At 32.7% G+C, this 24,196-nt stretch overlaps 2 protein-coding genes across 2 annotated transcripts; both read right to left on the minus strand.

The window, feature by feature from the left end:
* Window positions 1-382: 382 nt before the first annotated feature.
* Window positions 383-3,423, minus strand: KY384_004459 (uncharacterized protein; the record flags this gene model as incomplete). The annotated part of the gene is made up of 4 exons (XM_044812965.1): window positions 383-2,325; window positions 2,428-2,637; window positions 2,735-3,059; window positions 3,127-3,423. 4 exons carry the CDS (start codon window positions 3,421-3,423, stop codon window positions 383-385), a joined length of 2,775 nt encoding a protein of 924 aa, XP_044670385.1.
* A 1,201-nt stretch (window positions 3,424-4,624) lies between these two features.
* On the minus strand, window positions 4,625-5,239 carry KY384_004460 (uncharacterized protein; the record flags this gene model as incomplete). The annotated part of the gene is made up of 1 exon (XM_044812966.1): window positions 4,625-5,239. One exon carries the CDS (start codon window positions 5,237-5,239, stop codon window positions 4,625-4,627), a length of 615 nt encoding a protein of 204 aa, XP_044670386.1.
* Window positions 5,240-24,196: the final 18,957 nt, after the last annotated feature.

Genomic DNA, 24,196 nt, shown 5'->3' on the forward strand with positions numbered 1-24,196 from the left:
TATCCACGCAAAGAACCGATTGAAAGCGTAGATAGATTACGGTAGAGGTAGGTATCTGCTTCAGCGAGATTAAATGCTAAGTTGACTACATGGCAGCGCAAACATCGTTGGCTGTGCTTGATGTTACAGATGTAATATGCAGGTATATCTTCATATACACATTGTGGTCTCCCTGAAGCCACCTTTTCTAAGATGCAAGTATTGTCTAACAGCCACGCTACCCGCTTTAGCAGTCGTTTCAATGACCACGTATGATGTACTTCGTCTCATGACATATATCATCGTAATAGCCAATTGAACTTTTTGCGGAGATTTTCGCCGACAGCTTTGCCCTCTAACTGAACACTACGGTCGAATAACTCCTAGCTAGCATTAGCTCAAGTCACGTAGGTTGATGAGGCTCCCTTACGTCGTCATCCTTGGAAAACTTTCCGTTCAATATCAGTTGCTGAGCCTCCTCATTTCTACAGAGCGCTGGATAAGGAAGCCCCTGGCTTTCACGGATCCCAATGACGACATCTCCCATGATTTCAAATTTCTTCCAATTGATCCGTTCACCGTTTTCGGTTCGTATGAACGTCCTGTTGCCAGCTTCTGCAGAAACGAGGTCTCGCCGGTGAAGGGGCACAAATGGTATGCGCGGAGAAGACGTGTTCCGCCAGCCAAGTCGATAAGCTGAGTAGCTCTTAGCGGGCGCCATTAATATCTCAAGGCGCCAATACTGTTTTACTTTCTCTGGAGGAACTAAGCCTCGGGTTTGCACGAGGCGGTGTACTGCTGTGCCATTAATTCCTGCGATGATGGCTCCAAGTGAATTATAATTGTTTAGTTGGCGAAGCCTCCAAGCTATTGCCATGAATTTCTCTAGCATTAATGCCCTATGTTTCGGTTTATCACGAATCAAAATCATGCTCGAGACCCAAAAAGCGATATGATTGAAGTGATCGATCATGGCATTCACAAATTCTAAACTCTTGCATCTTTGTTTCCGCTCTGTGTTCAAGCTGACGTGGCGTATGAGGTCTCGCGGTCGAATAGAGGTATAAAGTACCCAGTCAATACGAGTCAATTCGAATGCGATGTTCTCGATAGAGAGGTCCATCACTTGGTGCCACCTAATCTTGTCAAGGCTAAAGCGAGGGGAAGGTCTCAGACGTTGAGCTTGGCCACGCGCGTCTGCCACTCGATTGAGAAGCATCCGAGAATTGAGATTTGTTGATGGGCTACCCGAAGATTCCAAGGATGGAACTACCGGCCCATTTGTCGGATGGCGAACCGAATGCCCGTGAATGGGCTTTTCAGGATTCCTGGTGTCGTTAATTTCCTCCGCGGATGACTCGGCGGTTATTGTCGACGTAGCGGTTTGGGTTGATGAGCTGCTAAGGAAGCTCTCAATGGTGCTCGCACGACTCCGAGCCTGGTCGGAATAGGCCCATTCTGCATCATCATCTTCGCCCACGGCTTCCAGAACAATACTAATCTCTTGGTGTGCTGTTGCAAATTCCGGGTTCATTGATAGTGAGTGTACAAAGGTCGTGATCACATGGCGAGTTGCAGGGTGTGCGAAATCGCCCTGATATTCTGAAATCCATTCCTGAAGTATGTTGAGATACCTCAGCTGCATTGTCAATCGAACCAATTGGGGCATCTCATCGCCCGGCAATCCCTCGAACCGCTTTAGAATTGCAGCTAGAAGCTCCGAGGGTGCGGCAAATATGCGATACAAGCACAAAAATGCAACCACAAATTTTGTGTCCTGCTTTGACATTGGTGGAGCCAGCAATCGATCGACTAGGTTCTCGAACGGCACTCCTAAATCGGACGACTGGTCTTGATCTGATTCTGGGCGAGATTGATGGGAAGTCAGTAGAGAATCCTTTTGGCTAAGATCCGAGAGTGAAGAATCATTGGTGTGCGACACAGCCTCAGTGCTATCACTTTGCGTGCTGTTCGTTCTTGATGCTATTAAAACATTCATAAGTACTTGTTTCGACTCGGACGAAAATATAAAGTCCTCACCATGGTCATCGGGCCGATCTGAAGGAGCTATGGCAGTGAAATTTGCTTGACGATGATCAAGCTCCGTTGCTTTCTCGTCTTTCGCCGAGTGCAGAAATTTCGACGGAGATACTGGGCGTCTGATGGGCTCTGAGTTCCTGATGGGTATATTGAAGGATTCATATGGCACGTTCTCAGGTAATTCTGAAGCTGCGCGGCCATGCTTGCTTCTCGATGTTGGGTTTTGCGCTATTTTCAGGGGACTAGTAGGCTGCGATGAGGTCGCAGCACGCGGACGGTGGTTTCGCTGAGGCGCACAAGGGTCTCCTGTAACGCATAAGCCTGCGAAAAGATCGCAAAACCACGGTACGCTCCTAGAAACAAATTTTGAAGAACAAAACATCGGAAAGGACCGTCTCGATGGCGTACCGTGTCTTTGCAGTATAACGTTGCGGAGCATAATGGAGATGCATCGTTTGTGAGTCTCAGGTGTGCACAAAGCAGTCTGAAACGATTGAATATCCTTGTTGTCTTTCACCATGGAATCGACCATCCGTGGGGTTACTCTCCAGCTCTTAGGTGAGGTATCACACTTGGAAGCGACGAGGACTGTAGGTATGGAATCACGACCGAGTGCGGCTGCAGACAAGGTTATTTGTCAGCGTGCTGAGCGCTCAGAGATTCTTGATCGTTTCCGTCGCAGAACATTCCATCGTCTTCAGGCAGGCGCACTTACAAACGGCTCTTGGGAGCATCTCGATACTATTCAGATTTGTGATATCGAACAGTATTAGAGAACCGTCGATTCGTGGTAATAAATAATCTTTGACCTTCTTCGGCCATTGAAGGCTCCCATTTTGAACTTCGACGTCTTTGATGTCCATCTCAATCAGGCACACAATCGATATCGATCCCTCAAGGGAAACCTTCTTACTGAGCACAGGGGAAAAGACCTGCTTCTTCGAATCGAGTGCGCATTGCATGAAGGTAGATTTGCCTACATGTGAGCAGCCTAACACGGCAATATTGACCTCTTGAACCGAATCAAAATCATCCTTAGCCTATCGCAATGTCAATGAAAATCTCTCAGGACTAACGGCACTATCACGCCAACAAAGTCCAACATACACTACTTTGCTGCAGTTCTTGCGATGAATATAATTGATCACCTGTCGGGTTAGATAGAATGGGCGTAGGGATTCCTTCGGCCGTATAGGGCGTTTTTGGGCTCTGAATTGTGCCTGAAGCCTGCAAAGAACGTCGAGACGGTCGCTGCGACGCTTGCCCTACCGAAAGGCCAGATTTTGGTACCTCTGAAGGACTGGCTGTTGGTGGAACTAGAGGGAAATCTTGAAATGACCGTTTCTCGACCCTTCTAGACGACTCTCCGTATGCTCTCGCATTCCTACTTTCCCTATCTTCCATTGTAATCATCGGCTCTTCAGAGCCATCTGAGAGGCCGACTGACAATGCAAGATTTGCATTTTCCACCCGAACTGAGCACCAGGCAGCGAAATGGCAGATGGTCAGAGCATTCCGCAAGGACGGGGAAGCATGGGAAGAGTGAAGACTTGGTAATTAACTTGGGCTCAGGTTGCTGTCACAAGCCGTCAAGCGGGTCATTCAATTACAAGACGACATCAGAGTATTTTCTTATTCAGCCTCAACAATGGGTTTCATGCAGCAATAACGTGACGGGGTGGGTCTAGGCCTCGAAAAAATAAGCTTCTTTTCTTTAAGTCGTCTTGGCACACTGGCGCAAGCCTAAAGAATTTGGGCCCATATAATTAACAAGAATTGCTATTTGTTTCTACCGCTGGAAATCATCAGCGTATAAGGTTGAATCTTCGCCAATACCTAAGTCCTTCTTTAGTTTTTTTCCCAGGATGTCCTCGTCCAGTAATGCGCGAAGCACGTTCCTCGGTCTACGCGGACTTGCTTTATGTTAACAACCCATATGCAACGGTGGACTTTTCATCTTGAGAATGAGGTCGAAAGTGATGATCAAGCGAAGAAGCTGTGAGACTCGTTGAGAGTTGATTGCAATAGTTTGCTACAATATCGCCAGAACTTGATATCATTGGTAGTGGCACTAATGTGTTTGAATGAAAGGTCATATGTAGATCACTCTACACGACCGCGACCTCTACATTTAGAAAGGTCCCCCTTGATGTCTCCTTTACCCTTCCAAGCAGTACATTCGAGGCTACCTACTGGCATACAGTTCTGAACATGCACGGACGGAACAATGCAGTTGTCCAGCGGAATTGGTTGAATGTCCATTCCTGGTTGAAGGGTTGCACAGTGCTCCGGCTTATATCCGTACTCGTCCGCTTTCCGAACACTTCGGTACTCACAGGCCTCATGCTTCTAGCCCCGACTCCAGTCGTCCAAATCAAAACGCTCTTTCTAGACCTTGACGTTGATATCAAGGATACTGAACAGCGTGTTGAAGATGCTTCGGCCCAGCTGTTCAAAGGTAGAAAACATTGCCGCCAAAAAACTCGTTGAGAGTCAAAGCAGCTCCAGTGTTTTCAAAGCTGAGACCTATGCTATGTTGTGTTGAGACCTCTATCATTTTATAGTCTGAAAGCTAGCCGTGTATGGTACCCGAGGCCTCAGAGCATTAGTGGGTCTCAAACCTAAACCTAGCTTTCGATTGTATCAAAGTGCCCATTACGGCAGACAAGGTCGAAGGATCAGCGCCCTCCATTCGAATGGTGAGTTGCGTGCTTGGTGTCGCCAGAGTAGGGAAAGGAGAAGTGAGCGAGCTCGGACTGGATGGTTGTTGTGGTGTATGCCTTATGTCAAATTCATTTGGAGAGGCAAAAACATCATAGGGTGACGAGGAATATCCTGGAAAGCTTTCATGCCCAACTGGTCCAAAGGACTCGGGGCTGGATACTGATTCAGGATAGTCAAGGTCGCTACAAATATCCAGATCCAGGTCTAGATCTGGGATGGTGCCCATCGTGAAGTCATCATTCGAACCAAGAAAATTGAAATCCTCCCTGCTTTCGGTCTTCACAGTAGCTGAGTCGAATTCTGAGCTCAACCATTTAAAAGGATCTTCGTTCTCAGAAGCGGGAAAAGAAAAGCTGTGCTCGAGATTGTGAAGCCCTGCTTCGAAATCTGCTGACGCAATAGGCGGCTGGTCCAGATCCATATCGAGAGTATTTGGAGGATTCATTTCGTCGCTGGCCCAGGGAGGCGGGGCTATTCCTGCTGGGATGTTCGCCATCTTAGAACAGCATGATGGCACATCGGCTGGCACCTTCAATGCTTTACGCTTGAGAACGGAGTATTGATTCTTCACATTGTTGGCCGATCTTCGAGGAAAGTGGAGTGTTTGAATATCCTTCCAAGCACTTTCATGTGTTTTCACAGCATTCAACAGCGCAATGTTCTTGTGTGCGTTTTGTCAGTCGACCCTACTTATAAGGGACCTTTGATAGAATACTGACTTCTTTCTGTGACCAACTGCTGCGATCTAGTTCTGGATCCAAGCAGTGCTGCCATCGCTTAGAGCATTCTGTGTCATGATGATCAGCGGCTATGACAACTACTAGGGACCGGAGTCAAAGATTGGCTTACGGTCTGCACTCCGGGTCTTCATATCCTGCGCGATGACGGCCCACGAAGTGCCGTGTCTCTTCACAAATTTTTCGAGCTGTCTATCTTCTTCATTCGTCCACGGCCCCTTTTGATATGTCTATTAGGTAATGTGAAACTCACCGCTCAGGGAAACACGTACTTTCTTCAAGCCTTCAGTTATACCATTATAGAATCGCTTCCGGCAGTCTTTGTTTGATCTTCCTTTGATCTTTTGAGCAATGCTATTCCAGTCTCGAACGGCTCCACTATTGGCTTGAGAAGAAAAGTCAATTTTGGGAACAGCAATTTTGAATCTTCGCCATTCCGTGCAAAGAAACAGGAAAGACACGCGCCACGCTGGAATTTGAACCGTCTCCAAAGAATTAATGCTGGGGCAAGTATGACACTGAATGCTGAGACAAATCCTAGCTTTGCAGCAACCCAGGAAATACTTTGCACACCATCCGTTCCAAAGAGAGTGGAAGGCTCGCGATGTATGAAAGCAATGCTTGACGAAAAGTTACCGCAGTGGTTGACTATAATTCGTGAGAAACGAGTGTACCTACCAGTACATTGCACCTCCACTTCTCGCTGTAGGATTGAGTCCTCCTGAGGACTCCACCGCCGTTGAAGCTTCGACATCATTCACGGAATGTAGGGGATGTCTCATTCAGCCTTAGTTCACATAGGTGTACTCCAAGTCTCAGAGATGCTGCGTGCTTGGAAGCGGAGTAAAAGAGAGATTGATATCCTCTATCGGAGGCTTGCAATTGTTGACCAAGCTACCCGGGGCCCGTGCCTACCGTTAAATTGACAATCGTTCTCACTCCACTAACGAGCTGAATGGACGCAATGCGGTATTCGGGTATCAAAAGAAAATCCGCTGTTATTATTGACTAGACAACGGACAAGGAGCAGTAGCTTGCCAAGGATGTGGGCTTGCCGTGTGAGGCGTCATGGCATGACGCGATTACCAACTGCAGCGGGGCATGCAATCGGGTTAAGCAATCTGGGGTCGGGATTCCTTTGTGGTATGCTCAAGCGAGACATCAGTGAAGTCAACGGTGGTCAATAGATCCCACAACAATCATGTTGGGCCACATCCCACCTTATCCGCAAGGTTTTGATCGGAGGCTTACATGAAACCGCCGGGAATCGGTAAGCCGGCTACTCGGGTTTCTCGAGATTATCGTGTATCCCAGATTGACTAGTCCTCGTAATCTATCGTAGTTGAGGAGCGACCATAGGGCAGCTTAAGACAAGCATCTGCGCTAAGATATTTGCGTTACTAGATGCGTCCGAGTATTGCTTCGACGGCGGTGCAGTCTGACACCGACCTCGCCCGACCTCGAAGAACCGTTCAACCGCTGTGCCGGGACGCTGGCAATCAATAATATTTGGTACCGACGGTGGGAAATGTACCTGCCCCGTTTGCGTTTCGTTAGAAGCGGTCGTATCACTGCGAAAGGTATTTTGTTTTGTGTCCAGTTCAACCGATTCCAATAGGCGACGCCAGCTTGGGACCTTCGAGCATAGCAAATGCGACCACCAGGTACTCCATAATAAAGGCAGTCCATTACCTGTTCGCAAACAAAACGCCGAGAATCAGAAAAAGATGGTTGTGGTTCGTTTAGTAAGGCATGAATGCTACCTAGGTGTCGGCAAATCATATCGGACTCCGAAAGCGGGATTGCTGTCTTAGATGCTAGAGATCATTAAATTTAGAGGTGATCTCAACTTATTATTTGTTAAGTTATATTTAATCAAGGCACTACAAGCAGCTATATATTAAATAGCTTTATTATATTATCTTTTAAATATTACTCTTTATATTTATATTACTTAGAACTTAGAAGAATTTTTTATTATAATTATTTATAATTAAAGAATTTTAATTTACTTTAACTTAAAAATAGTTTTATAAAGACTTTAACTCTAATCTTAAGTTTTTTAATAATTTTAAATATTTTAATTATAATTATTCTTATATATATATATTTTTTAAATATATTAAAAATAAAAAATAATAATATTTATATATAAATTTCTTTATATTACAATAAGTTTAAAATTTTTTACATACTTTAAATATTTTAAATAATATATTATAATATAATATATAATGTACTTTAAGAAATATATATAGAAAGTAAAAACTATTTTAAGAAAATTTAAATAAAAAGTTTATACTTTTATTATAAATTAAAATATAAGTAGAATAGGAATATTTTAATTAGACTTAGCTTAGCTTTACTTAGCTAAGTATAAAGTCTTTTCTATTATAGCTTCTTAGATAGCTTTTAATTAATTTATTATTAATTAACTATATTATATATATTACTTATTTTTTATAACCTTATATAATAAGTATAACTAGGTAACTATTATAAGATAGAGATTATAGCTATACTAGATTATAGAGAAAGATAACTAAAAAAAGGAAAAAATAGCTAAAATACTTAAGTATACTTAAATACTAAAAGTACTAAGTAACTTTTAAATTAAATAAACTTAAAGTAATTAAAGATTAAATATTATTAAGTAAGTTAAGTAAAATTATATATATAGAAACTTTTATTCCTTTTTTTAAATAAATTTTCTTATATTTAATATAAGTTTTATTTTTTATTATAAAATTTAAAATAGTTATACTTTAATTTTATTTTATTATTTTATTTTTATTTATTATTTAACTATTATTTATATTTTAAGAAAATTAACTTATATATTTATAATTAAATTAGCTAGTATTATTTACTAGTTTATATACTAAGGTTATAATATATTAAATACTTTTAAAATAAATATAACTAGATTTATAATAAATAAATAATATTTTTAATAAAAGTATATAATATATTAACTATTATAAACTAAAAAAATAATTATTTATATAACTATTTTCTAGTATTATATAATAATAATAAAATAGAATAATAAAGTTTAAATATTTATATATAAATAAAAATTAAAAAACAATATTTAAAATAAGTTTATATACTATAATAAAGAAATTAAAAATATTAATAACTTTATAAAAATAATAATTAAAATTAATAATAAGTTATATTAATAATATATAGAATAAAATAAATAATAAAAATAATACATAAGATAAATTATTATAAAATATAATAGTAATATAATAAGATATTAAAAATATTATAACTATAAAATAAAATAATTCTATAAAGTTAAATATATTAATATTATAATATAATAGTAAAAGTAATTATAGAAACTTTAATTAAAAAAATATTATAAATATAATAAAATAGGATATATTATATATAATTATTAATTAAAGAAATAAGTATAAAGATAATTAAATATTTTATAAAAACTTTTATTATTATATTTATTATTAATTAATAATAAAAAAGCTAAAAGCTTAGTAAATAATATAAACTTAAATATAAAAAATAAAAATAAATTAATATATTAAATAGTACTTTATAAAATATAGAAAAAGTATATAAACTATTTAATATAAATTTTAATAATATAATAAAATAATTAAAATAAAGATAATAAAGATAATAAATATATAAATAATATAATTATAAATAAAAATATTTTAAAAATAAATTATTATAAAGGAGCTAGGCAAATATAGTTATAATCTTATAATTCTCTAAGTCTAAAACTATATATAGTAGGCTTATCGAGGGCTATAGTCCTATCCTTATCAAGTGTTATCCTATTTATATTAAGTATTTCTACTAAAACTATAATAATATTTAGCAATATAAGAAAAGCAAAAGACGCCCTTATCTTAATTAATTACCTATTAAAATAGATAGCGCTCTTATTGTTATATAAACTATATTATATCTAAAGCCGCATAGTTATATATATGTAGTACTAAGCAACATAGCGCCTAAACTTATTCCTAAATACTACTTATTAATAATAGCTAATCTTGATAATTAGCTAGCTTTTAATTTCTCTTTTAATAGTTTATAAGAGTCTTTAAAATCCTTTACTAGTTCTGCTATAATCGTTTTAAGCTTATATATAAAACACTATATATTATAATAATATCTAAAACCAATTTACTTTATAAGATATTAAGGCTTACTATAGATAATATATTTATTTAATAGTTATTTAATCTTATAGATATTATTTTTATTATCCTTATTTATAGTTATAATAGGAGGGGTTAAGTTGTTATTAGCTAATTATTTATATAGGTTAAGATTAATTAATATTAATTCTAATTAAGTAATTAATATAATAGGATATATCTATATAATAAATAGCAAATTTAAATAATAAGTTAGTTTATTAACCTTTTTAATAATTTTAAAAGGACTAGCTTACTAATATAATAATTTTTTATTAATAAGGCCTAGAATTATATAACTATAATATAGTTATAGGAAAACTTTATTTTTAACTTTTATATTTAATAAATAATATAATATATTATATTATTCCTTATAAATTAAATTTGCTTAGGCTATAATATTATTTGTTTAAGTTTATTTTATCTTATATATTTTTAATATATTAATATTACTAAATCTCATTTAATTTAAAAGATTTATATTTCTATTAAAGCAAATACTATAAGTAATTTTATTTAATAATACTCCTATAGCTACGCTTATAATATTATTAAAAGCAAACTATAGGTAAAATAAGATAATAATAAAATCCGCCTTAAGATTTATAAAACAATAGTATAAAGTAATTTTAATAGCCTAATTAGTCCTTTTAGATTAGCTATTAATTTGTAGGTAATAAGCTATAAATATAAGTATACTTATTCTTAGCTTATTAAAAATTACTTTCTAGAGTTTTAATATAAACTTTTAATTACAATTACTAATAATTAATTAAAAAACTGCTTAATTATAAGCTAATAACACTTTAATTAATATAATTGCTTAGTCTTCTATAGACTAATCGTTTTTTCTAGGAATAAGAAGGATTTTCTTTAAGTATTTATATATTATAGTTAATAAAATATTATATATATCTTTCTTAGACAAGGGAAAGGCTAAGATAAAGGCAATATATATAGTATAAAAAAGAATACTTAAAGCAATTATTAGCTTTAATGAATTATATATTAAATAATATTAAATACAATTTAATTAATAAGGTTAGTAATAATAAATATACTCGTTTAGCTAGTATATTATATTTTTAATATAAATTAATAGTATTAATCTATTATAGATTCTTTAAAAGCCTCTATAACCCTAGCAATTATAAGCTAGGTTAAAAATATTTTTTATTATTTTATTTAATATATATAATTATTTATATCTATTAAGTTTATTTTAAAAGTAGATAAGTTTATCCTTCTTAATAAACTAGAGACCCTAATAAGTATTTTTTTTATTTATATCTATAAAATTAATTGTTTTTAATATCTATAACTATTATTTATTATCGCGGTAGGTATTTTAAATCTTAGTCTTAAAGTTATTAGATATTTAGACTAAAGTTATATAATAAACTAGTAAAGGCTTAGTAATAAGTATATTAAGAACACTATTATCCTTATCTAGGGCAAAGTTTATATTTTTTAGTCTAGATAATATATTAAGAATAATATAGAGTTTACTAGGTTTATAATAAATATTAATATTAAATTATAATAAGAAAGTTAATATATAAGTAAAATACTAGTTATACTTATTAGTAGATAATAAAGTAAGTTTTATCTATTTAATAATTCCTATTATAGCTAAATAGTTAATATAAACTATAATTTACACAAGTCTTAAGCTGTTATTAGTAGGCTTAATAGATTATTTATTATAGATATATAATATATACTTAACTTTTTTAACTAACTAGATAATACTTATAGTCTTAAGCTTTATAAGCTAATAGTCCTTCTCTACGCTAAATAAACATTTTAATAAGTATATAATAAGCTATATGTCCTATTTTATAAAGTTAAAGCTATTAATTTTAAAATAATAAATAATAACGCTAAAGCTATATTTTAATATATTTATATTAGTAAAAAGCAGACGCTTAGGATTATAACAAGCTAAAAATAATAGTTTATAAAACAATACTTATATTTCTTTAAATATAATGATCTTTTTCTTTATTAAAAGATTAATTTAACTTCCTTTTATAAATAATTTCCTTAGCTAGCCCTTTTTAAATAGTAAATAAAATATTATTATTTTCTATAGCTATAATAGCTTAGCAATTTATATATAATAAGGAATATAATTTTATAGCTAACTAGTAAGGCTAAGCTATATATTAAGAGCTTTAAATATTATAGACAGAAATATTAATTATATAGCTTTTAACTTATTAATAGCTATAATTATATTAAAACTATTAACTTTCTACCCTAATAGTATAATAGTTAAGTAGCTTAAAAATACTTTAAATAGTCTTAGTTTAATGCTCTTCTTAGTAAAAAGTAAAAAGATTTTATAAAGATAAGATATATAATTATTTAAGCTATTGCTAAAAATAATAATATTATCAATATATTTATATATAAAGGAATAGTATAATTTAAAAAGATTATTTATTATATATTATATATAAGGTAAACTATTATAGAATCTTATAATAGCAATATTAAATTACTTTAAGCCTCTATAACTAATAACTATAAACTTATAATAATTAATATATTTAACTGACTATTAATAGAAAAACAAACTATAGTTAAAAATACTAATATATTTAACCCTTAATATAGCTAATATAATATCTAACTAAAGTAATATAAAATAAATATTAAGAATAATAATTTTATTTAAACTATATATATTAATTATAATATAAGCTTTTTATATTAAAGACTAATTTAAATTAAAACTATAGATTGTCCTTTAAATAATAAAGACTAAATAAGTATATAGGGTTAGGGCTGCTATTTATAATATTTTTCTTTATATATATAATTTATTAAATATTTTATTAATTACTTTATAGTCTTAAAGGCTAGCTAAGTAAACTTTCGCTAGATTAATCTTTGCGCTTATAATAGTATTAACTAATATTTACTTAGCTTCTAAGATATTGACTATCCTTATTAAAGACTACTAGATATTTAAGTAAAAGTTAGCAACAATAGAAAACGTTTATATATTAATAAAACTTTTATTACTATAGACTATAATACTTAAGAGAAGAATAGTATTAAAGGCTTTAATAAAGCTAGTAACATTAATAAAAGTCGAAATTATTACTATTACTAAGCTTGCTATAAAAAATTTAATAGATTTTTTTATTTAACCTTTTTAACCTAAGCTTTTTTAAGTATAATTAATTTTATTATAAGTAGAGTATCTTCTATATAGTTAATTTAAATAATATTCTTATTCTTTATAATCCTTAACTTACTTAAGTTTAAAATTTTTTAATATAGTAATAGGATTATCTATACCATTAGTAATTAAAATAGCAGCAATATTAGCATCTATTATATATATAGAAATATTACTATTCCTACCTAGTAATAATAATATTAATATTTAAAGAAAAAAAATAATTATAATCCTATAGTAAAGATTTACTATAAACTTTAATTAAGATTATAAAGTAAAATTAAAAAAAGACAACTATATTAGCTACTAAATATATAATATATTTAATATATTAATCCTTTAGTATAACTTGCAATAGTATAGTAATATTATAGTTTTTAATATTAAGTTATTAATAATTAATATTAAGTACTATTTTCTTAAATTTTAAAACATTTATTCTTATAAATAATTTTGCTTTTAAACTATTAATAAAATAGAAATTATATTTAATATAGGCGATAGCTAAGCTATAATTGTTTTTCCTAAGGATATATAGGTTTAAAGATATATATTTTATTAATATATAAACTATTATATTAATCCTTTTAACTTTAATTAAATTAATTTTTAATATAGAATAGCTAAGGAGTTGTTATTTTAAAAAGTCTCTATTAATTAATAATATTATATACTTATTATTAGTATAGATATTATTAAATATACTATTTATTATAAAACTAATTATTATAATAGTATAATATTATAACCTAGCTTAAATAGCTATAAAGCTTTTAAGTTAATAATTAGTATTATAGTAGTGAAATTAACTATAATAAGCTTAGATTTCGCTTTTAATAAAATTTACTTATATTTATATAAATATTAATATAATTTATTATTAAACTTAAAGATTTCTTAATATTAATTATATTTAAATAAGGCTTTTAATTTTAGTATAACAAAGCTATTAAAGAGCAGCTTATTAGATTAATTATTATATTAGTTAGGCTAATTATACTTAAAAGCTATTAAATTATTTAGGTTAATAGCTAGATTTTCCACTAGTTCTATATAATAGGTCCTATTATTTCTTAAATTATAGTTATTATTATTTTAATTTTTATCTTTGTTTTCAATAGACTTATAATATACTAGTTAAAGGCGACGGAATTAGTTGTTAAGCTTTAGTTAAAAGGGCTAGCATTAATAAGGGTTATTATTTAACCTAGTTAATCTAATATACTTCTTTAATCTTAAGGTTTATATCTAATTATTTAATATAAAAGTAGTTTATTAATTAATTAATAATTTATTAGTAAATTTTAGGAGTTATTTAATTTTAAGTATCTATTTTAAAAATAATTCTAGTATAACTAGTAGTTTTAATAAGTAGGATACTAATTATATTAATTTAATAAAAGGAATCTTAGCTAATAGGGTAATTATAGCTAATATTTTTAACTATATTTTATATAGCTTTAATAAAAAGTTAAATACTAACTATAATTCTAGTAGCAATTTTATAAGCATTACTATAGCATTATTTAATATTTATAGATATTTTACTATATTTCTTTTATTAATTTTATTTATTTAAAAAAGTTAAATAATATAAAGTTCTTATTTAATATTAAAATATCTTGTCTTAAGTTTAAGTCTAGATTTTTCTAGGCTTAAAGTAATTATTATAAAGCTTTAGAAAAGTTTATATTCTTAGTATAACTTATAATTTCTTATATATAAAAGGCTAAATCTTAATCCGCTTTAATATTAATAATTAAATAATGCTAAAATATAAAGCTATTAATAACAACTAATAGTAAAGGCTTAAATTATTTCCTTAATTAAGGGATTTAATTATTATTTAATAGTAATCCCTATAAAGCTAAATACTTAAGCTTAAATAAAACTAATATATACTAAATTAGAGCTAAGCTTTTTAAATAAGTATTTAAATTAGTCTTAACTAAATCCTTTCTTTTAGTTTTTATAATATCTTTAAGATATCTAATAAATAAATAAATATTCTAATAGTATATGTTTTTTCTTTTATAAACTATTAGTCTAGAACTAAAAAACTAAGGAAGCTATAAGTTAAAAAAGCTAATATCTTTAGGTCTTTAAAACTTATTATTAGCTAGGATAATTTAAAGGGGTAGCTTTTTTTGCTTTTATTACCATTTTTATATCGCTACTATTTACTATAATATAGTTATTATTATTTATTAAAACTCAGCTATTTTAGTAGCCTAAGCGTTTTTATTTAGTACTATGTTTAAAGAGCTAGCTACTAGCCTAATTAACTAATAAAAAATTGTTTCTTTAGCTAATTCTATTATTAAATAAGTTTAGCCTAATATATTAAATAGATATTAATTATTTAAGGTAAATATATTTATTAGTCCTAAAAAAGGACTAAATAATAGACTATTTATTAGTATTGTCGCTCAAAATATACCTATAAATAGTAGATTATTTAAATAATAATATAAAGAAATTATAAGATTTTTAAATTTTTTTATAACTTTTTTAATATAAGACTTATTAGTTGCTTAATTAGCTAGCTAAATATATTTATTAATCGAGTTTAATTATATATGCTAACTAGACAATATTAATAAGATAAATAATATTAATAAGAAAGTAGTTTAAAAGTAAGTAAAATATAAATAGTTTTAGAAAATATAGGTAATAACTCTTTATAAATTAAAAATAACTATATTTATAAATAAATAACTAAATTAAATAAATTTATATAGTTAAAATTTAATACTAATTATATCTTCGCTAATTATAAATACTATTTTTACAATATTAATATTATTTATATATAGGATATAAAAGTATAATAATATTAAAATTATAATAAATTAAAATAATTAGAATTTTTTTATAAATATAGTATTTCTATAGGAATAATATTGCCTTAATAATTATATAATGCTATATAGCAAGTAAGGGTTTTATAGCAGTAGTAGTTCCGGACTTTTTTCTAGTTCCAATTAATCAAGCAATTACCAACGAATTCCAGACTTTTTAGTTCCAGACTTTGTATTCTATTATCGCTTTGCTTTTATCGCTGCTCCGCTGCAATTTGGTAGCAACACTGGTTTTACTAGTATACCAGCCTCTCTTAAGGCCTAGATCCAACCAAATCCTCCGACTACGCCTATATGCAGGCTTACAACTACGCATAACCTTATATTGTTGAAACGACTACTTCTGCACTAGAAACGTCCGCTACTAGCGTTTTACTAACTCTCTACTATATAACAGTTAGTCTTCAATCTCTAAAGCTCTGCACCGCTATCGATGCAACATTACCTACAAGTTGCCGGTACAAACACAAAATTCAGAAAGAGGAAAGAACAATATTTATTAGAAAGGAGCTTTGAAATTCCGTTACAATAGTTGCTTTGACAACCCGGTTGTCTGGCAACTCAGTTGTCTAACAAACGCTTACAAAACTATTAGTTGGTTTTTTAGAACATCTATATAAGTCTAGAAGCCGGCAATCAACTACCTGCGCTCCTTATAAATCGGACTAGTAAACAAGAACAACCAAGACTTTCTAAAAGAGTACTGGAACTTTCATTCCAGTTTAAGGCGCTACGAGTCTACAACGAAGGCCGTTTCCGTACATACGTTACTATATACCTTTGTTTGGCAGTCGAATCGATTACTTCTAACTGTGAACTACCGACAGACATACAACAGAGCAAACAACTAGAGCTACGAAAAAGCAGATCCGTCAGCGTAGATTACGTCTCATTTATCAACCTAACGAATCCGGATCCGATTAGCTTTCCAGCTGGCTAGCTTACAGGGGATTCTGCTAGACACCCTTTGCCCTAGGCAATTATTGAATACCGGAAGCTTATAAGTCTATTCCTTTTAAGCTAGTTTTTCTAAAACTAGTCCGAAAAACATTATCTAACCGTCTTTAAACCAAGTATCCAGACTACGCTAGCGGAAGAGCAGGTTCCGGAACTTTTAATATCCCAGAGCAAGGAACCAGAGACTAGAGACTTTGAGTTTTTAGGGGTTAACCCTTAGTTATCCTGTAAGTCAACTCTTCTAGATATATATTTTCAATACGAACAGGAAAAGAAAAGAGTCTCGCTATTGCGGACGAACCGTACTCCTTTGCTAGATTCGTTACCCTCTACTGGAGCTACGCTAGTAAGACTACTTTTAAGAACTCTAGACCGGGAATTGCTAGACAGAATATCCGGAGCAGAAGCTGCAAAGTCCTCTAACAGGCTATTATTTAGCTAAACTACCAATCAAGGTTTGAGTCTCAGACATATACTATTTAATCAAGGAGGCAGAACTTTTAGACAGAACGCGCAGAATTACCGCGCCTTTCCTTAGAACAATTAATCGGGCAACTAAGCCTAGGACTAGTTATCAAGTATATAATCTATAACTAATTAGGCGGCGTAGCCGTTAGTTCTTATAATTTCTCTAGAAGTTCTGGAACAGGCGATTGCTAGGGCGGTAGCGCAATCGCGTTAGGGCATACTGACAGCGGAACAGGTAGAAAGCCTTATTAACCAACGTATAAGTAGCTAGAACAATCGTAGAAATAGTGACTTTGGTAGAAGCGTTGACCCTTAACCTATACCGTTAGTATAGAATAGTTCGAAAAGGGCTTTTTAAGCTTTGGACATCAGCCTCTTATAGCTAGACTGTAAAGATGCCTATAGAGTAGGGGATATTATTTATTCCTATAAGGAAATAATCTACTGCGACGTTTACGCCTAGTTGCAGAGAATTAAGGACAAAGCCCGCCTAAAGGGCAACGAATTTGTACAATACAATATTACCTTCTATTTCAGGGGGTTAGCACTGTTATAATAGCTGCAAACTTTTTTGGAAGACAAGCGTACTTTTTTTACCAACGTCTCTACTGGACTTAAGCAACTTTTTAAGCGACTGAAGGAACGATTCAAACTGCCTATATTGACGGCGGTAGCTAAGCTAAACGAACAGAATTTTAGTCTACTAAATGCAAAAGAAGGCTAAGAAGCAGCATCTTATGTCTAGTTAGTTTCGAAGTTTGCTAAATAAGCAAGTATTATAGATGAGTATATGCAGTATATCTAAGCTTAGAACAACTTAGCAATAGAACTATAATCTACTATCCCGCTACTAAAAGCTAGGGTAAGTATCTGGACTTTTATTGCCAAGCTAGAAAAAAGGAAGGAATTATTTAATCGAATTGTGCAAAGCTAATATTAAGGTTAGAACTAAGAACAGCGAGTTGTATAGGATAGGAAAAGGGAGTCCTATAATAATAAGCCGACCTGCAGGGATTATTTAAAGGACAAGTCGCAGCAAGATCAAAGTTTGTCAAATTTTCCTAGAAGGCAGCAGACAAAGAGTACTAGAGTAATTGAAAAGCTGCTCTATTTAGGTAACCAACTATTTAATCCTCGAGTTTATCCTTAGCGCCTATATAGAAGATATTTATTAAGATATCTACTAGGGCAATTTCAACTTTAATTCTAGCTTTAAGCTTACTAATACCCGATTATGCAGGCACCTAACGCCTATTAGCAAATACTACCTCAGCTATATCCAGTACTACTCTTAGCGCTACCGCTAAATACAAATTAGGCTCGTAGCTTAAATCCAGCTCTATAAGGCGCTAGAAAAGAGTTGCTAGCGCCGCGCCCTCTACTAATAATTACCGCCGGAAACGCCCAACTGTACCAAAGATATAGCAATAATTGTTTCCAGAATTACTAGAGACTAGTAGTTACAGGGCAGCCTACAAATACTTATAGTCCGATAATCTAGCCTATAGCTACTTATAGACTAATAATCCAGCCTACAGCTACCTATAAACTTACGATGCCTAATATCCTGGCGTATTTTGCGGATACTTAGGGAGAATCTACAGTCTACGACGTATATTTTGCTAAAGCTAACCCTGACTATTTACGCTAGGAGCCAGCATATTTCGCGTTACTAGATTTGCGTAGGGGAAGCTAACCTTTCTAGGGGGAAAAAGATTACCTAACATTGGGAGCAAATTACGTTAACAATAATAAGAGTTTTTATAATGCGTTGGAAAACAAAGATAACGAATCTGCTTAGTCAGAGCTTTTCCTCGAAGTCAGTATGTACTTTAGCGATGTCGCTATAACGTATTATATATTGGCTAGTAAAACCGGACTTAAACCGGTTTGCTAGTACTGTCTTATAGAATTTCGCTCGAATAATGCTCTGTACAAACATATAAAGGAAAAAGGATACAGCAGAAAGGGAAATAAAGACTTAGGCAAAAGGCCTATAGCGAACAAGCGTTAGAAGGATAACAAGGTTATCGTTCAGCCTGAAAAACTAGCTAAAAAGGTTACTGTAGCTCTAAAAATCCCAAATAAGACGGAAAACAGGACCGAAAAACGGCTAACAGCGAAGATCGTTACCTCTATAGCTTCCCTAGTACGTGCAGATAGTCTGGCTTTTAGGATGTAGCACTACTTAATAGCTACTATCTATATAGGCGTAAAAGAGGCTAGAGAGCAAATATGTTTAGACACTGGGTGCGATATAAGTCTTGTTGACCAGAAATTCATATAATCCTATGTTCTAGAGCTTAAAGTCCTACGTTACGATTACTCTATTACTCTTAAGGGGATCGGTGCTAACCGGCACGCTACTAATAAATATATATATTTCTCCTTCTATATAAAAGGTCGTGTCTATGAAAGAGATGTCTTCCTGAAATTTAATAGGATTCTATACTTAATAGATAATCTTAAAGCTAACATGCTTTTTAGAATAGATTTCCTTAGTCCAGAGCAGGCTAAGATCAGTATACCTAAGCAACAGATCTCCTTTAGAATATGCTAGGACGCTACAGTTGAGGCATATTCGACAGCCTGCGACAATGTTCGTGTTAGAAGAATACTATATTCGGACCGAAAACAAACAGTGCTGCTATATGCTACATCGGACATTACGGTAGCCTTGAAAGGCAAAGGAGCCTTTCCGGACAGAGACTTCATTTTCGAACCTACTGTCAAGGGAGCCTTGTGCCATTTCGTAGATATAAGTATCTATTTTATAACTGTCCGGAATAATACAACTACGCCTATAGTCTTTTATGCCTATAGAAAGGTCGGATATATCGTTGAATATAAGGGACAAGAGGCGTACTTAGCCGATGCAGACACAGCAGAAAAAGCGGTAAGAAAAGAGCTAATTTTTCTCCCGGATAACTATAATGTTTTTAAAGGAAATATCGGAAAAAATAAGGTTAACCTATAACTTGAAACTAAATTGCCCAACAGAATAACACTCTATAAGGAATCCCTAGTAGCTCTATAGTTGGCGGAATTAGTCGGCAGATTTCTATGTATCTTTAAAAATATAGGGGACATAGTTAAATTGCCAGAAAACGAATAGATGGAAATGCCGCTAGTCAAGAACTAGGAATTATCAGCAGAAAGGATAGGATATAAAGTATATCCGCAAAATGCTAAATCAAAAGGTTTAATTAACGAAAAGCATAATAAAATGCATCGAGAAAGGAAAATGTCTTAGTCTAAATACCCTATGCTGTTTAGTTTGCTAGTTTTCGTTGTCTGGAAGACAGTATATAAGGGACCTGACAAAAGACTAGTTAGAAAAGGTCGAGTTGTTGTAGATATTCAGGGGTTAAATAAGATCGCGCTCGCCGACAGTTATCCTTTGCCTCGCTAAGAGGAAATTGTATAGTTATTATAAGGCTATCGTTATATCAGTATAGTCGATGGTAGTGCAATGTTCTATCTTTTCAGATTAAAGATAGAGGAGTAATATAAGACAACAGTAGTCTTATACTGCAGATCCGAATATTTCAATATCGTACCGATAGGATACAAAGGATCAGTCTTTTATATGCAGCGCAAAATGGACAATTTTCTACGCCTTTATCGAAACTACGCTAGATGCTATATAGATGATATTGTAATTTTCTCAAGGTTGCTTACCGATTATTTAAGTTATCTAGAGAAGGTTTTTACACTTTTTACCGAACTCCGGATCTTTTTAAGTCCTAAGAAATCTTTTATTAGATATCTATCGGTAACCTTGCTTAGGATGTTAGTAGATAGTCTTAGTCTTAGAACAACGGAAGAGCAAGTCAAAGCTATATAGAATATCGCCTTTCTAGAAATACTTAAGCTGCTAGAGTCTTATATTAGACTAGCAAACTTTCTCCGGCGCAATATTGCTTAGTTTGCTAAGATTGCTGAACCCTTAACTAACCGGAAAACCGAATTATTAAAGGGATATTCTGCAAAAGGTAGACAAGAACGTAAGACGTACTTAAGAAAGGCGAAGTTTGACTAGACTAAAAAGGAGGAGCTGTCTTTTAGTCTGCTGCAAAAGGCTTTAACTTCTAGAAACTATTTATTCTATAAAGATCCCGCAAGACAGCTTTATATAGACATCGATGCTTTAAAGAAGTTCGGCTTCGGAGTAATGCTTTATTATATTAAAGGGGATCTTCCTAGAAATAACTTTCTAAAAGCTAATATTTAGCTAATTCTTTTCTTTTCAAAACTGCTCAATTAAGCGGAAAAGCACTACTGGCTTACGGAGCTAGAAGTGGCTTGTCTAGTCTGGATGTTGCGAAAAACCAACTATATTATAATGCAATATAGAGGAAAATGTCCTATCGTTTATACGGATTATACCGCAACGGTTGGTATCTGCGACTCAACTACTCTAACTTCCTCCTCTTTAAATAAGCTAAATTTAAGGCTTATCTATACAGTACAATATGTTAGCTAGTATAAGCTGGATATACGCTAGCAGCCTAGCCGCTTAAACATAGTTTTAGACGCCTTATTCCAGCTTGCAACTACAAATTCTACTGCTAAGGACGACAGAGGAGAAGGCGTATTAGACAATGTTTTTGTTTATACTATAATATTTATAGAAATATTACCTAACTTTCGCACGGATCTTATCTAGGGTTACCGGAATAATAAACTCTGGAATAAGATCTACAAAGCTTTAAAGTCAGAAGAAGGGAAGGAAAAGAAGGAAAAGATCTCGCAATTCCTCCTATAGGATAAACTAATCTATTACTAAGATCCAAGGAACGATAGATTGCGACTCTGTATACCCTAAGGCTTAGAAAAGGAGATTTTCAGTTGGGCGTACGATAAAAATAGCTATTGCAGCGTAGGTTGCGCCTACAAGCGTTTAATAGAAGGATATTATTTTCGTTATCTTATATGCTAGCTTAAATCGTATATTGCCTATTGTCTAAATTGCCAATTAAATTAGATAAAAAGACATATGCCTTACGGAAAACTCCAGCTAATTATAATGCTTCTTTATATTTTCTATACTTTGACGATCGATTTCATTCTAGGATTACCAATACTGCTTAACAGTAATAACACAATAATGTCTATTATATGCAAATTCTCGAAAGCTTTGAAGAAAGTATTAGGAAAAAATACTTAGAAGACCAAACAATAGGCTATAGCTTTCTTAAAGGAGACCTCTGATTAGGGAATTTTAATAGCAATTATCTCTGACTAAGACCCTAAATTTCTATCCGACTTGTAGCAAGCAATCTTTAAGATATTAGGAATAAGACTTCTAGTATCTACAGCTTATTATCTATAGACTAATAGGCAGTTGGAACGAAGCAATTAATTCCTAGAAATAGCATTGCAGTACTATCTAATGGCTAACCTAGACGCAGACTAGGAAAATGACTCTATCTTTATTATTAGTTCCGCAAACAATTCATCCAATGCGACTACTAGAAAAGCTCCTAACGAAATTATCTATAAAATAAAATTAAATAAGGGGCTACTAATCCAAAAAAACCGTTATTAGCAAACAGATATTACAGAAGCTAGAGACCGGATTCGCCGCAAGGCTGTAGATGCCCTTGTTTTCGCGGTAATATAGAACAAAATTAGGTATAATGAAAACTATAAGCCGCTGGAAATAAAACCAGGGGACTAGGCATTTGTCAAGCTCTATACTAAATACAATCTAAAAGGAGTAGAAAATAAGAAGTTCTCTAACTAATGCGCTAGCCTTTTCAAAGTTATAAAACCAGTAAGCATAAATGTATATATGCTCAAATTGCCTGCTGCCTAGCAAATTTATCCGGTTATTTCAGTTATAATGCTAGAGCTTGCCCTACTAGGGGACGACCCCTTTAACCGACTTTATAAAAACAAACTATTGCTTTTAATCCAGTACAATAACAGAGACAGAGAAGACGAAATTAAGGCCCTTTTAGATCGAAAAGTTGCAAGGCTAAGAGGTAGAGGGAATAAGGGGAAAAGCAATATATAATATTTAATGAAATAGAAAGGCTTTAGTCCAGCGCATAATGTCTAGTATAAAGAGAAGGATCTTCAAAGCGCGCTAGACCTTGTTAAAGATTATCTTGAGAAGTACAGCGCTCGTTTTTAGGCAGAATATAGATTTGACTTAAAAGGACTCTAAAACTGAACTAATTAATTGATCTTATTATATACAGAAATGTCGGCAAAACCTTCCTAATTTCTTACTTTGATATTATAAGCCGGCAATATAATTTACCTAGTGTTATAATACTTCGGGTCAACACTTGCTTTCAAACTTTTAAGCTTTAGCTTAACGATTACAACAATATTGTTATTATCTAGAGAATTATTTTCGAACTGCTTTTCTTGTATATACGCTCTAACAGATTATAGCATAGCTTTTATGCCTAGGCTAACAAAGAGAAAAGAGTCTAAAAACAAGGCCTATAATTACATTTTTGATGTTTTCAATTTATAGCCCCCTAACTTTACCAATCTAGACCTTCCTAACTATTCTAGACCAGGCTGGAAAGAAGCTAAGTAGGAACGGCAAAAAGAAAAAAGGAATAAGTTGTTAAGGAAACTAGACCAACTAAGCTAGGAAGAAGGAGCAGGAGTTGAAATTCCAGATAGTATACAAGAAGAGATTAACTAATTACGCCAGAGAGAAGGAGCGGGAGTTGAAATTCCAGACAGCGTACAAGAAGAGATTAACCAATTACGCTAGGGAGAAGGAGCTCAACTTGAAATTCTACAGATAGCTAATTCCATAGGGAAGCATAGATATGCGCTTACGAATCTGCCTATAGGCAGGTTTTTGCCCTGTATTAAAATCTACAAAGCGGATCTACCTTTCAATATCGATTTACTAGGACAAGTTTTACTATTGTACGAAGAACTATTTCTACCGGAAGTAAAGAAAACTGATAAGACTATATAGCTAGTGCTTAGCTACTACCTTGACTCTAGCTGGATAGCGGCAGTTTAGAAAAATAAATCCGGATTTTCGAAAGAGGAGCTTTTTGCATATTAGCCTTT

This window comes from Bacidia gigantensis (assembly GCF_019456465.1).
Source record: "Bacidia gigantensis strain McMullin 20006 chromosome Unknown contig_231, whole genome shotgun sequence".
In the NCBI taxonomy this organism is placed as follows: Eukaryota; Fungi; Ascomycota; class Lecanoromycetes; order Lecanorales; family Ramalinaceae; genus Bacidia; species Bacidia gigantensis.